Source organism: Ochotona princeps, chromosome 8 (assembly GCF_030435755.1).
Source record: "Ochotona princeps isolate mOchPri1 chromosome 8, mOchPri1.hap1, whole genome shotgun sequence".
Lineage (NCBI taxonomy): Eukaryota > Metazoa > Chordata > Mammalia > Lagomorpha > Ochotonidae > Ochotona > Ochotona princeps.
In genome coordinates, this window is record NC_080839.1 from 81,180,741 (window position 1) to 81,197,376 (window position 16,636).

The following is a 16,636-nucleotide window of genomic DNA, read 5'->3' on the forward strand; positions in this document are numbered from 1 at the left end:
TTAAGGGAATGTATAGTGATGGAGTCATAGAGACTACCACATCCAGATGTGAGATACAATGCAATATACATCCCTACTTCCAAATCAAAGATGGACTCCCAGTGAAACTGTTGGAAATGTGTAGACAAGGGGATGCTGGACATTGTACCAACAATGTTAGGGAACACTTAAATAACAGCCTGATGGAATTATAACTCCTTATGAAGGCCCATATCTTTGTAACAATATGTATACATTGGGAAAATCAGTTGGAGTAGAAATTTGTCAGGGGCAGGGAATCCCAGACTCAATGGAATTATACCATAAAATTCAAAATTCAAAATAAGAACTAAAAAAAAAAAAATGCTGCTTAGTTGGCTGGCATTAAGCAGCCACCTGTGACCCGAGAATCCCATATGGATACCAGATCATGTCCTGGCTGATCCATTACCAATTAAGCTACTTGTTAATGGCCTGGAAAAGCAACAAACAATAGCCCAAGTTCTTGGTTCCCTGAACCCAACTGGAAACCCAGATGAGGTTCTAGCCCAACGTCCAAATGGTTGGACATCGCAACCATTTGGAGAGAGAACTAGCAGACAAAGGACCTCTGTCTCTCCCACTACATATATGTAGCTTTGCTTTTCAAAGAAAATAAATAAATCTTTTTAAAAACATATTGTGCTTGGTTTACCCACATCCTGAAAGTGCCTGGTTCCAATTCCAGCTTCATTTCCAACACAGCTTTCTGCTAATACACACCCAGGAGGCAGCTCAAGCAGCTGGAAACTTCTATCCAAACAGAGAGGACAGAATTCTGGACTCATGGCTTTAACCTCGCCCTACTGTGGTAGACACAATATCAGAGTGTGTGTGTGTGTGTGTGTGTGTGTGCATTTCAAATAAATGAATTTTAAAAATCATTACCTAAAATTGCTGATTTCTTTATTATAAGCTCTCAAATGTATAATAAAATGTTTTAAAGTGTTCCTTTTGGTTTTTAGAAAAAAAACAAAATATTTTTCTTACCTTTTTGTCACATTAAGGGAAAGGATTCATAAGATAACTCTTAATTTAGAAAATACAGCAGGAAGTGAGATCTAAGACAGTTGAATAAGGAACAGACACGCTGATTCTGGCAATAGGAAGGTAACCGAGGAACAGGAGACAAACCACAACCCTGCAGGACAGCAGGAAAGTGCAAGAAGCACAGAGACCTTGACACATCAAAGTCAAATTCTCAACAGTGAAATACAGAGTTTCTACAGTGTAATGAGAGAGATGCCTTCAGAGGATCTCCAGTTAGACTGAAAGCTGACTTTACAAAGCCCGCAGACCAGGAGGGTGAGAGGCATACTCCAAGCCTGGAAAGGAAGAAGCTGCCGGCCCAGAATACTGCACCCACAAAAATTCTTATTTATAAATGAAGGTGAAACGAAGACCTTCCAAAATAGTAGTTGAAAGAACTTGTCGCCGCTTGTCTCGTCTTACAAATAACACTTACAGATGTGCTACATGCAGAGAAGCATTGGGGCGGAACGCGCAGGCAGCGCCTCCTACTACAAGTACAGGGGCAGCAGGCAGATCTGCGGGAAGCTGCCAGGGCAGGTCACTGCACACCAGCACATCCTGGGCCTAAATTCTCCAATTAAATGACACAGACTGGCAGAATGTACCAAAAAAAAACAAGGCCCATCTATTTGCAGCATGCAGGAAACACATCAACCAACACACACTAAAATTGAAAAGAGAGAAAGAGATTCCATGCTAATGGAAAGAAAAAATATAAGTAGCAGACAAAAAAATTCTAGTATCAGACAAATTTTTTACACAAAAGAAAAACTGTCAAAAGAGATAAAGCAGGGCACTGCACAATGACTAAGCGATGCATCCAACAGGAAGACGCGACTGTAATTAACACACCTGCACCCAATGCCAGGGCACATGACTATTAAAACAAATGTCACTGGATCTAAATCGAGCCATCAACTCCAATACAATAATAACAGGGGACTTCAATGCCATATTTTGATCAATCAAAATTAGTTAATTAATTACTATCAACTAAACAAAAAACAAACACCACAGCTAATCTCTACTATGGGTGAAATGGGTTTAACTGGAATCTACAGAATATTTCATCTCAGACACAGAGTGCGCATTCTCTTCATCGACCTGCGGAACTTTCTCTGGGACAGACCATATGCTGGGTCATAGAGCAAGTTTCAACAAACTCAAAAAAGATGAGATTGTACCTTGTTATCTTTTCTGACCACACTTTGAGGAAGCTGGAAATTAACAACTGAAGTGAATCTGAAAATTGTGCAAATACACGGAGACAAAACACTGTGGCCCTGCCTGAACAGTAGGTCGTAGAAGAGGGAAATGGAAACGTTCCTGGAAACAAAGATGACAACACGTACGGGGTACAGCAGAGTACGGCTAAAGGGCAAACAGTCGGAGACTGGAAAAACACCAAACAAATGATTAACAACACATCTCCAGAATCTACAAAAATAGCAGTTTGCAGAATTAAGAAGCAAGACCTGTCACCTTATACAAAAATCAACTCTAAATGGTTCAAGGACCTAAGTCTACATCCAGAAACCATCAAACTATTAGAGGAAAACATAGGAAGCACTCTACAAGATACAGAGATTGGGAAAGACTTCTTAGAAAAGTCACCCAAAGCAAAGGCAATCAAAGCCAAAATAAACAAAGGGACTACATCAAACTAAAAAGCTTCTGTACAGCAAAGGAAATAATTAACAAAGTGAAGAAGCAGCCAACAAAATGGAAGAAAGACTTTGCACACTACACAACCGATACAGGACTAATATCCAGGATTTACAACAAGCTTCAGAAACCTGTATTTACAGCAGCACAATTTACAATAGCAAAGATATGGAAACAATCCAGGTGCCCATCTAAAGAAGAATAGATAAAGAAAGTGGTATATTTACTCCATGGAATACTACTCAGCCATTAAGTGTAGCAGAAATTCATTACGTTCATAGGTGGAAACAGAGAGAAGTACGTCTCTGTGCATGCAGTACAAGGATGGACTCATGGCAAACTGGCTGATAATCTCCTACATTGTTGGGAGACACTTCAACGGCAGCACGACAGACTTGTGAGCACGACCCTTTGCACAACACAGGTTCTCTTCTCAAAACCAACTGTTGGAAATGTCCTTTTAGTCACCAACAATTTCACTCCCTGTGCAGGGGCATGGAGGAAGCCTGGCTCCAGACACTTCCGGACACTGGTAGGCCAAGCCTGGCGAGCTCCCAAGCCTGCAAGTCTCTCTCTGGGCACAGAACCCACCAGCACATGGCTGCTGCCTGCTGTGTCCTGAGCATCCCTCCCCCTGCACCGCAAACCAGGCCCCTGCTTTGCAGCCCATTTCCCCGTCACCTCGCTGGTCACTGGCCTGCAGACCTTCATCTCAGCAGGCCCTTCCACGACCCCCTCTCCCACCTCATCGACCTCCCTCCTTCCCCTGGACCCTTTTTAAACCCCTCTCCTCCCTGAGGCCAGGCAGAGGGAGATGGTGCCTGTGGGTTTCACCAGCACCTCATCCTCTGACAGCACTCATTCCCAGTCAGTCCCCAATGGTATGAAAGGCCGCATCCAGGAGTTCTGCTGCAGACAGGACTGTGGGGTAGACCTTGTGGCAGGGCAGGGGTGGAGAGCGAGGTAAACACCAGGGAATGACAGCACCAAGCTCACACTCTCACATGTGACGGGTGTTACAGAGGCCCTGGGGAAGAAGAGCCTGCAGGAAAGAAGCAGGCAGACAGGTCTGAGGGTGAGCAGCAGCTAACGGGGGGCCACAGGACACTTGGGGTGAGCAAGGCCTGAATGAGCAGCTAATGGGGGACCACAGGACGCTCGGGGTGAACAAGGACTAAATGGGGAGGGGTGAGAATGAGGCGGATATGGGTAGGGTTGATGATGCAGGAAGAAGGGGGTGGTGGGAGGCGAGGCCAGCCCTCACTACCCACCTGGTCCACAGGCACCTCCACCGGCACGTCCACGTCCTCCTTGACCTGCAGCACTCCCTGGGAGTCCTTGGTCGGCGTCTGTGCTCTGTACACATCACCTTCTGCAGGGAAACACGGGGGAAGCTGACCAAAGTCCCAGCACTCAGTATTCCCTGAGCTTCCCATGTCATCAGACAGGTCAACTGGCCCAGGGGCCCCAGGCGTCATGCCATCTCTCCCTCCTTGGCCGCTGGGCCCTGGTTACTGCTTCCACAATGGTGGTCAGCTCGGCCCACATTCAGCTGTCTGTATAAAGGCCCTGGACACTGCAGATGGGGTGTCCCCTGCACAAACCACCCACCACTGGAGTCAGCTAAGTCACAAAATGGGATTTAAGGAGACACAGCTTGGTGACTTCAAAACACACTGAAAAGCAGAGGTCCAACAGGCACTGCTGTATGCACTGTGACACACTCAGCCCCCGGCTGTTCCACTTGGCATTACAATCACACGCATTAAATGCTTAGAAAAAGCTGAGGTCCCTAAGGAGTCCATCCTCACCCTGATTGCATGCATAGTGGGCCAAGTGGCCCAGACAGTTCCTCCAGCATCTGAAAAGGCAGAAACAGTCCCTGACTGGCTCGGTTCTCCCAAATGGGAAGCCCCGTTCACAGGCCCATCTCATCCTTCAGCAGCTGAGTCCTTGTCCGTGCCTCTCCCTGGTCCTCAGCCCCAGGAGAATCACCCCCAGCCCTGTGCTGGAGGGTACGTTTTCCCATGGTGGGAGAGGGCAGCAGAAGGCGAAAAGAGTAACCTTCCTGCTATGAGGTGAGCCCTCGTCCTCTACGCTGCGCCCTCCCTCCCAGAGAAATCATCAGACAGAGACTCCTGCAAGAGAAGGACCGCCCCCGGTTACACAGTGCAAACCACTGCTGGCCTTTGAACTCCAAAGTTTAGAGGTAGAAACAAAGAGGAGAAAACCTGAGATGGTGGAGGGCACAGAATCCATGGCAGAAGAACCTCTAAGAAAGATGGTTTCCAGGAGCATGGTTACGGGTATGGCGCCCACCATCTATCCAACAGCCTGGGCTTCACTCCCAACTCCCGTTCCTGCCTCCAGCTTCCTGTCAGCATACACCCAGGAGGCGTCAGGGATGGCTCACTGATTGGCCCCCAGAAGAGCTGGATCGGGGTCCCAGCTCCCAGGTTCAGCCCTGGCCCAGGCCCGGTCATTTGGAGGCATGTGTGGAGAGAACCAGAAGGTCAGTGTTCCATGCTCTCCAGCTCTGTGTCCCTCAGAGCCAACGTTAACAAGAAGCTAAAATCAGAGAAGGTCCAGAGCTGCCGAGAAGTCTGGACAGGGCGTACTTCTGTCCTGGGCTCTTCCTCTGTGCTTGTTGGCCACAGGGCAGCTGCGGTCTCGCTGAGCCACTCTCATGTGCGCCAACGGGGCACCATGGAGAGGGCCTCTTTCTGAGCCTGGCACTGGGAAGGAGTCAAGTCCACAGGCAATGGCCTTTGTCACACACAAGGCACTCTCGTACAGCCAGCTCTGAAGGCTTCTCTTCCCAAAGTCTCTCCCACTCGGGGTGCCCAGGGGAGCTCACTCTCACCCAGGACCCCTAGGGGAGCTCACTCTCACACCTCTCCCTTGCTGCTTGCTCTGTATGCGCCCACCCTGATTACACACAGATGACAACTGACTCCCAGGGCCCTGGGGAAAATCTGCTCGACTCCAGCACTGGGAGTCAAGCTACAAACTGAACATTTCAACAGATCAACCAGTTAAAGTCAGAAACCATCCAATGTTAAAATCTGAAACACACATACATACACATGCATGTATGTACATATATACATGCATGGTGTGTACATGTATGTACATGTGTATATATGCAAGCATGTATATATGTGTACACAGTGTATATGTATGTACATGTGTGTGAATACAAGTATTTGTGCATATGTACATGTGTGTACATGTGCAAACATACAAGCATGTGTGTGCATACAGTGTGTACATGTGTATACATGCAAGCATGTATATATGTACATACACATTGTGTACATGTACATGTGCATATATACAAACATGTGTGTATGTATGCATACACAACGTGTACATGTATGTATGTGTGCATGCATATAAGCATGTGTATATATACATGCACAGTGTGTACATGTGTGTGTATACAAACATGTGTATGCGTGTGTGTAAATACTGTGTGTGCGTGCATGTGTGTATGTGAACCTGTGCATGTATGCGTATATGCATGTAAGCATGTGAGTACATAAGTGTGTGCATGCACATATGCATGTAGATACATGTATGTGCACACATGTCCTCAGACCAGGAGTACTCTGTTGTCTACAGCACAGTGTAATTTCACGTTACCTGCACCTGTTTGGACCAAAGGTTCTACCAGGGCTTCCTTCCTTCCTTCTTTGGCATAATAAACAGAATCCTGAGTTCTGGGGGGGAGGCTCTCTTGTTTAGGAGGTTCTTTCACTTTGGGATCCACCTAAGAGACATGAAACCACAAAGCCTGTTAGGCGCAGGGGCTCCGGCGGCCCACATGTCGTCCCCACGTGGGGTCAGGGTAAGTGCAGGCCTTGCTGGGTCCATGGCGGCAGAGTAGGCACCTCCTGACAGCCTCACCAGGAGCTCCCTGCCCCTCTAGACCCTGTGTGAAGAGGCAAGGAGAGTTCTGGCCCTCCCAACCAGGGCAGAGGGAGTGGGCTGGCTTCTAGCCTGACCCCTGACCCAGGAAATGCATGAGCCAGCCCAGCAGACACACAGCTTTGCCAGCCACATGGAGTGCTGTCGGCAGCCACTGCAGGGCTGTTCGCCTGTGTCTCCAAGCAAGCAGACAGCTTCCCCAACAAAGATCACCCCTGGGCTTCAGGAAGGGGAACTCCGCTTCTCTAGATACCACAGCATCTCGCCAAAGCAGCACTCAATCACAGAGGACAGTCGGAGTCAGCCTTGGCAGCCCAATCTCATCCCACAAACTGTCTCTACAATGCAATCTGTCTTCTTCAGCGTCTCCTCTTTTCCATCAGGAGTGCTTGGAACTGAATCCAGGTGAAGGGACATAAATAGGTATTTTTCTCACACTATGTGACTTAAGAAAGTCAGACTAAAAACAGCCACCTATATCATGCACACATCATGAATGACACAAGCTACCAGGTTTCTGGATTCCTTGTGGAAAGCAAAGCCTGAACGTCACCCTCCAACCTTACACAACAGGGCACACAGAATGTCTCCACCTGTTTTAAGGAATTCCCTGCGAGCTGAAATGGTGTTCACAGGTATAGAAAAAGCAACCTGAGCAGAACTGGTTTCAGAAACAGAAATCGACAGAATGCTTGAGACCTGGATCTGGGAGGAGGGGCGGGATGCTGATCACCTAGGTGGTTCCTGTCAGTCACCTTACCCACATCTGCTTGCTGCTGTCCATTCTGCAAGCTACGGCCACTAAGCTGGAGATCGCATATCTGTGTCTGATCATATCTAAAACAGTGTTCAAAGGATAAGGATGAAGCCATGACCAAAAGCAGCCATGACACCAGCAAGGACCACCCACACCTTGACAGCAACTCCTGTCGCCTGAATCTTCAACAGGTAAAGAGGCTGCCCCCACTCTGGCCTGTGGAGGGCTGGGCACTGCCACTCACTCAGGTTACACCTCACTCGCCCTCTTCCCAAGCACATGCCCCTGAGATGGGGGGCTGGGAACTCCAACACATCCTCCTGGGTGACCGCTGACAGCCACTCCCAACAGCCACTCCCTTCCCCACCTGCACTCACAGCATCCCCATAACTGACAGATTCACTCCTTTGAAGTCAGCCACTTCTCTATCATCACCAGGACACGAGAACACTCGCGAGGAGAAAATGCGGGGTTTAACTGTCTATGCGTTCACTATGAAGGCCAAGAGCGAGCCTGGCACGGATTGGGTGCTCAGAACCCCTCTGTCAAACGAGTGAACGTGGCCAGCACATCTGTTCACCTCCACCATCCCGAAAGCTGCAGGGGCTGTCAGCCTTGGCTCGGCGCAGTGCCCTTTTGCGCCAAGTCCTGCCTCTCTTCTCTGCTTCCTGTTTGCACACCACCCTGCCTTCCTACCCACAGCCTTCCAACTGGACACTCTTCCTCACCTTCTTCCTGTTAAATCTGAGGCCTACCCTCACCTTGCAAGTCCCTCGGGCTCATCCTACAGCACCTTCACGCATTCTGACCACTGCGTCCCCAGGCAAAACAAGCAGCAGGTGCTCCACATGCACTTGCCATCAGCTGAGCAAGCAGAAGGGCGGCTCGAAGCATCTTTGCCAACTGAACAAGCTGAGCAGGAGGAGAGCAGAATGAGTGGTGAGCACCTGCAAGCTCACACAAGGAGGACCTAGGGACAGCGTCTGCAGGCTGAGTCTCTTTGCATGTTAAATCCATGTGGACCCATCACCTGTGTGACAGTGTTTCATCACAGGACAGGAAGTTCTCTGTGATGTGACTCTTCTCTAATTGTCCACATTGCGACACAGTCATTCTCCAAAAAGTGTGTTTTACTGCATTTTTCACCCAGCTGGGGACTCAATCAAGGAGCTACATGGACATCAGGCCTCTCGGTCTCCTTTGACCTGGAGCAGCTCCTCCCACTTCCTTTGTCTTTTGAGGATGTGGGCATTTTAAAAGAGCACAGCACAGTATTGGTCTGTTCTACGTAAAACCCAGAAGTCTGCCTTGCCTGCTATTTCCACACAATGTGCTGGAGGCCGTGCGTCCCTGGCTGGAGACGTGCCCGAGCATGCCCTCCGAGCTGCCAGACCTGGGACTCAGAGTCTTCCCATCCCTCCATGGGGACATGGCCCTTACAGTCAGCTGCCCAGTTCTCCCCAGGACAGCGTCCTGTGCCCTCCAACAGCACCCCCTACAGGACATGCAGATACGCTGCTGCCTACTCTCCTGCCCTAAACATGGGTGGTGCATGAGGCTTAACCCACATGAACCTCAACAAGAAGGTTGGTGGGCGACTCAGGAAGTGGGACACCACAGCCTCCTAAACAGCGGGCATCGCAGCAAAGCTACAAAAGACACCAAATCTGAATTCCATCTGAAAGAGAAAAAATCACCCAGTCTATGACACCTGCAGGTTGGATCATACACAGTTGTAGTGTTATACTCAGTTTAAGACATTCTGCCTTTTACACACTGAGTCTCAGGGCCACACCCAACACTTCACTCGGACAAGGGCATGAGCCCAGACTCAGTTATAGCGCCCATTTCCCTTTTTTAATGAGAACATACCTTTTTCTTTCTCTGTGGGTGTTTTTCAGCGTCCATGTAACTTCTGAAAAACAAAAGACAGCTAGAGGCGGCAGAGCTCAGACCAAACCCATCCTCATGAAGATGCTGCTGCCGCCGTGGTTTGACAAGAGACCCGGGTGCACACTGGGCAGCTTGCTGTCCAGGGCAGACAGGTGCTTCCAGAAGCACACCAAGCACCAGGGCAGGGGCTCTCCAGCTCCTCTCGTGGGCAAGCGTGGGCACAAAGCACACTCACCGTTGCACTTCACTGGGAACTCTCGGGGACTTCCAGTAAGCAAAATGCTTGAAGGTCTCGAGTCCCACAGCAACATAAAAATGATTGTCTTGTAAGTCCTTGGAATTGTTCAACAGACTTCCATTCAGGGTAAATAACCTGTAAGAAAGGAAGTGGGAGAGATGGAGGGCAAGAAGAGTGGCCCAGAGCTTTTATTTGGTGACCAGACCAGCACATGGGCTGCTGTGTTCTGTGTGCGACCAAGAAGCATTTGACTATTGCGTTCTCTGTGGGATCTGAAGGGCACGTAGACCATTGCAAAAGCAGGGTTTCAAGCAAGCAGAACCCAGATGAACCCTGCAAAGCCAATGGGAGCTGCTCTTTCAGGGTTAGATTTGCTTTCCTTACGTTTTTAATTAAAGTATATTTTTAATTATGTGCAAGTGCTCAGAGGTTCTCAGACTTGGTAAGCGTTTGGTTGGTCTTCAGCTAATTTTAATAACAGCTAAAAATAATATAAGTTGGCGTGTAATGATATAACAATACTTGGAAGACAAACCAACATTTATTAGCTAATAACACAACTCTGCATGCACCAGAATCCTCCTGTCAGCCTGCTCCTTATTCGGCACTGGTTTGGGGAAATATTCATTCACTCACGATTTCTTAAGAAAGGATTCAACTCAACACTGACCACCTATTACTCATTAGAATAATACAGGAGGCATGTATTGAAAATATGGGAATAGGAAAGTCATAAATTACACAAAACAGTATAAGAACCAAATGCAAAGAGATGGACAGTGCCAGAATCCCAAGGAAGAAAGATCAAACCCAAAGGCAGAATTAGCAAAGAATAGAGAATCTGCAGTAGGGGTGGGAGGGAGGTGTGACCGTCCCTTATGAAAACGAGACACAGTCTCCAGGGACACTGGAGGGACTTGGGCAGGAAGCTAGACACTAGCGCCTGCAGCTGTTGGCACTGAGGGTGAGGTACTGGCAGAGCGTGTGGGTGCAGGTAGGCTGCGGGGGGAGGACTTGATCACTGCTTGACCGCAAGTGACCCAAGATTTCCATGCACCATGGACAAGAGCTGTGCACAGTGGCTGTACACTGGCTGTTGTGTGGGGGATGGTGACGGAACCCCCACACGCACACACACACGCACACACACGCACACCAGAGAAAAAACTAGAGAGGAAGGAAGGAAAAATCAGTGAGGGAAAGGAGGGAGCAAAGGAACGTGGAGTAAGGAAGGAGCAATGGAGGGCAGGCGAGCTGGAAACCAAGGCAAGGAGAGGGGCACCGTCCACGTGCTGACCCTCAGTGCGAGTTCAAACAAGTGAAAACGGGAAAACTCATGCTAAAATAGACAAATTTCACAAAATTAAAGGAAGATCTCAGATGAAGAGTCCACAGCTGGCCAAGAAGAGTGGCTCCAGGAAACTTCCCTCAGACACACCATGGACACGGTACACACATTTCAGAAGATTCTACAGAGACAGAGCGCAAGGGACAAGAACCAGAGTGGCCTCAGACCCAACCACAACACGGAACGCAAAAACCCATGGGGAGACATTTTCAAAGTCTGAAGAAAAGACCTTCGGAACTAGCAAATCTGCCCCTCAAGTGTGAAGAGCACAGGTACAGTTACATCCCCCCACAGGCTTCCGAGGCCCCGACAGGACCACAGCTGCAGCCTTGGAGAGGTGGTGGGTAAATAAAAGACAGACAGAACCAGAAGGTGCTGCAAGGATCGTGTGACGTCATGACTGGCAAACACGTTGGCACAGCTGACGTCGGCTTTTAACAAAACTAAACTCAATGAAAGCATACTCATGAACACCCAGGATGCGAGGTCTAGCTCACACCTGACAGCACAGCTGCTGCAGAACGAGGGAGACAAAGCAGCTGAGAGACAGGCTGAAGTGGGCATCCCCGGAAGACGGAGGCCCAGACAGGCAGTCAGGGTGTCCCTGCCGGCAAGCAGACTTGTCATGTGTCTGAAGCAAGTCAGCTTCGTTTTGGTTCCTGGGAGAAGCGCAGGAAAGGGAACCAGCAGGATGGACAGCTTGATGAGGAGGGGACAGGTGGAAGAGGCGCAGCCCATGGCAGTGTCCCAGCAGGGGCCAAAGCCTTGGCTTCCCACCACACAGCAGGAAGTTGTGAGCCCAGTGTCACCGGGTTGCATGGCTGTTGGTTCATTTTCAAGAAGCTAACTGTTCTTTTCACTGGAGGACAGATACAATTAGCAAAGCAAGGACTTCAGATTCCCCAGAGTAGGTTGCAGGGTGTGCCCCCTGAGCTGGGCTAAGCTACAACTCACCCCTGTGTTCCAGCCAGAGGGGCCAAAGCCCACATGACAGAGTAAACCACTTGGCACGTTTCTCCTACAGCCTGGGTCCACTGTCCTCCCAGAGCTCCCTTCTGAAGTGCACAAGGTGGCACAGGGTCGACAGAAGCTCATCGGCTGCAGACACAGAGAACTGTACATACAGGAACATGCATGTGGGCAGGTTACATACGGGGACACTTGAAACATGAGTCCGTAGCCCATGTCCACATGTTAGATGTGTGAGCGTAGCAGACATGAGCATGTGAACATGGATGTGCCTGGAGTATACATTAGCATAAATGAAACAATGGATATGGACATGGGAAGCAGGTGTCCCAAAGAATGTCCTTACTGCTCTATCAAATGTTCAACCCAAGTAAGTTTTCTAGCGTCGACAGACCTTTACAACGGATGCAGAAGGTGGCCTCCTTCAACCAAGGCGCCAAGGTCTCTCGCCTGGGCTACCCAGAAGAGCCTCCCGCAGGTTTCCTGGTTCACCGCTGTCCCATCTCACCTCACACAGCAGGTCACACAGTGTTCCCTGCCTCAGAGCCCTCTGGTGGAGGCACATCCCACTCAAAACCCAAACTCCCGAGAATGCAGGCTGCTGGGCAGGGTCAGCATCGGCTTCAGCTGGGTAAGCCTCTGCTCCCGCTGCCGGCCTCCCACACCGGAGGGCTGCTTTAGGTCCCAACCGTCCTGCTACAGATCCAGCTCTTTGGGAACACACCTGGAAAAGCTGAGCAAGGCGGCCCAAGTGCCTGCATTTCTGCCCAGATGGAGGTCTGGGCTCCCGGCTTCACCCAGAAGTTGTTGTGGGCATTTGAGGAGTAAGCCAGTGCATGGGAGATTCATTTCTCTCTGTTTCTCTCTCTCTCCCCACTCCCTTTCAAATAAGTAAATAGGTAGTATAGGTCTTTCTACCCTCTTCCAAGCGATCTTCACAGAAATACAAAAGGACCCTCCATGGAGTCGTGTTACTTATATCCAACAGCTGATAAATGTTGGGGAGGCAAAAACAAGCCCTCAGGTGTCTGTTGAACATGAGCCACAGCCACCATTCACAGACAACACCCATTAGTTAAGAGGCTCTTGGGTGATTTTTGTCTCACTCTTTCCAGGTTCACATTTCTAATATCTAACCTTCGCTGCTGCTTCCAAGTTCTGCACTGTCCTAAAGGTCACTGCAAACAAGACATTTGAGTGCAGCGGATCGGAGACATCACCCTGCTGTTCCGGTGCCTTCCCTCCCAACAGTGCATATCCCCAGTGCGGCTTGCCCAGGAGGATCCTTCCCTTCACCACGACAAAGGAAGTCCACCAGTGTTTCCAGCCTCTCCCGCTCTGCCCTGCCTGCGGAAGAAGCACTGAAAACTCTCCCGGCCTCGGCCGGACAACCTCGGCCCTGACTCTCACAGGCCCTCTGCCTTCTCTGCGTGGCTCACATCCACTGTGCCTCCCACTCTCACTGGGAAAGCATCAGCTCTGTCTTCCAAGCGAACATGCCAGCTTTCACTGCCACTGCACAACCACAGCTGTAAGTCACACTGTCTCCCTCTTCCTTGAGGGAGCCCATGGGCACAAGAAGAAACAAGACACAAGTTTTGCTTTGCACCACAGTGTCCCTGATCAAACGCGGCCCTCTGCCACGCAGCCCCACACCACGACCCCATATTTCCTCAGACTCGCGCTTGCCCTGGGCTGCTCCTAGGAACCCCGGTCCCCACACCACCGCTGTCACCGCACGGATGCCTCCGCCTTTACAGCAGCAGCCTGTCAGCTTCCTTCAGGTTCACCTGAACAGGCAAACTCCAGGTCCAAGCCCCCCCCCCGACGGGGCTATCCAGTTTACCTGCCCCCTCCCACCTCTGCTCTGTGGCACACAGTCCAGGAAGCCCCTCAGCCCTGCTGCCCTGCTGCCCCTCCCCAGCTCTCAGGCAAAAGTCTTCGTTCTGGGTTCACGGGAACTCCAGGCTTTGGTCTATTTGCCACCCTGTCCTCCCTCATGTTTCACCACACACCATCTTTGCAGCATCACGCCCCTCACAGGCAGCCACCCACCAAGGTGAAGTTGAAAAACAGCCTCCAGGGACAGGAGATCAAATGTGAGTGCTGAAAACAATGCACCAACTTAGAGAGGCCACAGAGACACGGAAACCAGGTCCACAACATCAGAGAAGGCACAGCTGGCAACTGGCCCTCACCCGTCACCTGCAGCAGCAAAGAGCCAGCTGGAGGAGGGTGCCCATGTCTGGGCCTCCTCGCAATCTGCCTACACAGGCCCACTCCTGCAGCGAGCTCAAGGCTGAAGCCACTCCCTGACTAACAGGCATTCACTCTGCTTCTAGGGGCTTTTTTTTTTAGATTCCACATAAAAGTGAGATCTCTTCTACTAAATTCACTTCATGTAATGTTCTCCAGGCTCATGTTACTGCCGCAAAACACAGAACTTTCCTTTTTTAGCTGAAGGTTAACTGCACTGGGTAGAACACAGGTTCCTCATCCATTCACCTGCGAATGGCCACTTGGCTTGCTCCCACACGTGAGCTGTTGTGAGCTCAGGATTGTCACTTTGAGATGCTGAGTTCATCTCTTCCAGAGTGGCAGAGCCTTCCGCAGACTTCCAATGCTCACCCCGACAGTGTGAGGGCTCATTTCTACCCCACATCCGCCAACACTTGTGATGTCATTGTCTTTGATGGCAGCAGTGTGGTGATGTCGCATCATGGTTTCAAATTGCATTTCCTTCACAGTTAGCGATTTTTATATCTACCTGCTGTCCATGTCTATAATTTGGTAAAATGTCTCGTTGGGTCCTCTGCTCAGTTTTGAATGAGGCTGTTCTTTTGGAAGTGGGCTGTGCGTGTCTCCTGTACCCACGGGACAGACTCCTTCACGAGGCACACCTGCTTTGCACACTTCCCCCCCTCCCCCGTCTGCTCGTGGCCTCCCTTGCTGCACTGCAGCTTCTCCATCTTGCACACAGCTCTACAGCGCAGTCTGAAATCAAGGAGTAAGACGCTGTCGGCTATGTCCTTCCTCAGGACTGTCTTCACGATGCATGGTCTTTCGTGATCCCATGCAAACTATGGAATCTCAGTTTATTTCATTGAAACAATGCAATCGAAGCTTTGATGGGGACTGCAATGAGTGCATTTTACTTTGACCGGTGTGGCTATTGTCACAGCACGGATTCTTCCAAGCCATGAGCAAGAGAAATACTTCCATTGTGTCTTTCTCAATGTTTTATGGACTTCAGAGTACAGGTAGTTCACTTTCCTGGTGCTGTTTGTTCCTAAGCATCCCTCCTCCTTGCTGCTGCTGTAAACAGGGTTGGTACACGTCTTATTCAGAGTCTGGCCATTTGCAAGTTCTTGGGTATGAAGTTGAGTTGTTTGAAATCTTGCCTTTTGACATTCTACATTTTTCCCTTCGACCAGTTTTGTTCCATCCCGTGAATTTTTGTTGCTATTTTCATTTGTCTGCACATTTTTACAATCTTCTTTTAAATTTTTTGAAGAATTTTTATTAATCCTCAAGATGACTTTAGGTAATATGAGACTTTCTACACTTCACATCTATAGCTGTTTTTCAAAGATTCATTTATTTATTTATTGTTAATTGGAAAGGCAGATCTACAGAAAGAAGGAGAGAGCAACAAAGATCTTCCATCCACTGGTTCACTCCCCAAGGGGCCACGATGGCTGGAACTGGGCTGATCTACAGCCAGGAGGCAGGAGCCTCTCCCAGGTCTCCCATGCAAGCGCAGGGTCCCAAAGCTTTGGACCATTCTCTACTACTTTCCCAGGCCACAAGCAGGGAGCAGGATGGGAGGTGGACACTAACCGGTGCCCATACGGGATCCCCAGATACTGCAGGTGGGGACTTGGCCACTAGGCCACTGCACCGGGGCCTCCTGTTTCATTTCCCTCTTGACTCACTGGTTGTTGAAGAGAAAGTTGTTGAATTCGCACTTACTGTGCATTTCCAATTCCCCTCCTGTGAAGGACTTCTGGCTTTGTGCCCTTGCATTTTGAAAACAGACTTGAACTGGTTTCAGTCTTCCTGAGTTCACTGGGGCTTTCATATGGCATCTGTCCTGAGGAAGTCCCCATTCCTGCAGGTGCTGTCTGACCAGCACTGGTGCATGTGGTTATCGGGGCCGTCTGGTCCAAGGTACAACCCAGGTCCAGTGCTTCCCTCTTCGTTCTCTGTCTGGACGGAACTGCGCGTTACTTAAAGTGATGTCCTGGCGTTTCCTGCATCTTCCTTCCATTCTGCTGACACTTGCTTCACAGACTGACATGCCTGCCCAGGTGGGTGCACCTGTCGTGGAGGCCTTCTTGAGGGACTGACCTGGCCCTTAAGCCATGATCTTCTTTGTCTCTTTTTACAGGCCGGCCTCATTGCGGCTGTCTCTGCTCCTTCACATTCTTTCCAACACCTTCACTTTCAGCCCACCTTATTCTTAAAGCCAAGACCTGGCCAGTATCACAGCTGTGACACTTGACACAGAGCTGTCTCTCATCTCCCACCCTCTATCCATCAGCACAGCCACCACAGTGAGCTCTCATCCACTCAGTGGGACCCAGTGGCTGCAAGACAGCAAGCCCAGGACTGGCATGCAAGTCCGTCCTAGAAGCAGAGTTCCAGTTTCAAGTCTTACTGCCTCCCTTTGATAACGTGCAGCGACATCGATGGACACAGCGTCGCAACCTCCCCCAACCTGCCATGCTGATTCAGGCCCTTGTGCTGCCGTAATCACTACATTCCAAATACTATGTTAAATGCT

At 49.8% G+C, this 16,636-nt stretch overlaps 1 protein-coding gene across 2 annotated transcripts in view; it reads right to left on the bottom strand.

Annotated features, from left to right (window-relative positions):
• Positions 1-16,636, bottom strand: part of DCDC2C (doublecortin domain containing 2C) — a 78,879-nt gene that overhangs the window by 40,609 nt on the left and 21,634 nt on the right. For both annotated transcript variants that reach the window (XM_058667438.1, XM_058667437.1), the window contains exons 5-8: positions 9,531-9,668; positions 9,275-9,317; positions 6,361-6,487; positions 3,987-4,087 (exon numbers count right to left, since the gene is read on the bottom strand). In XM_058667438.1, coding sequence (XP_058523421.1) covers positions 3,987-4,087; positions 6,361-6,487; positions 9,275-9,317; positions 9,531-9,668 — 409 coding nt within the window. The remainder of the gene's footprint in view (positions 1-3,986; positions 4,088-6,360; positions 6,488-9,274; positions 9,318-9,530; positions 9,669-16,636) is intronic.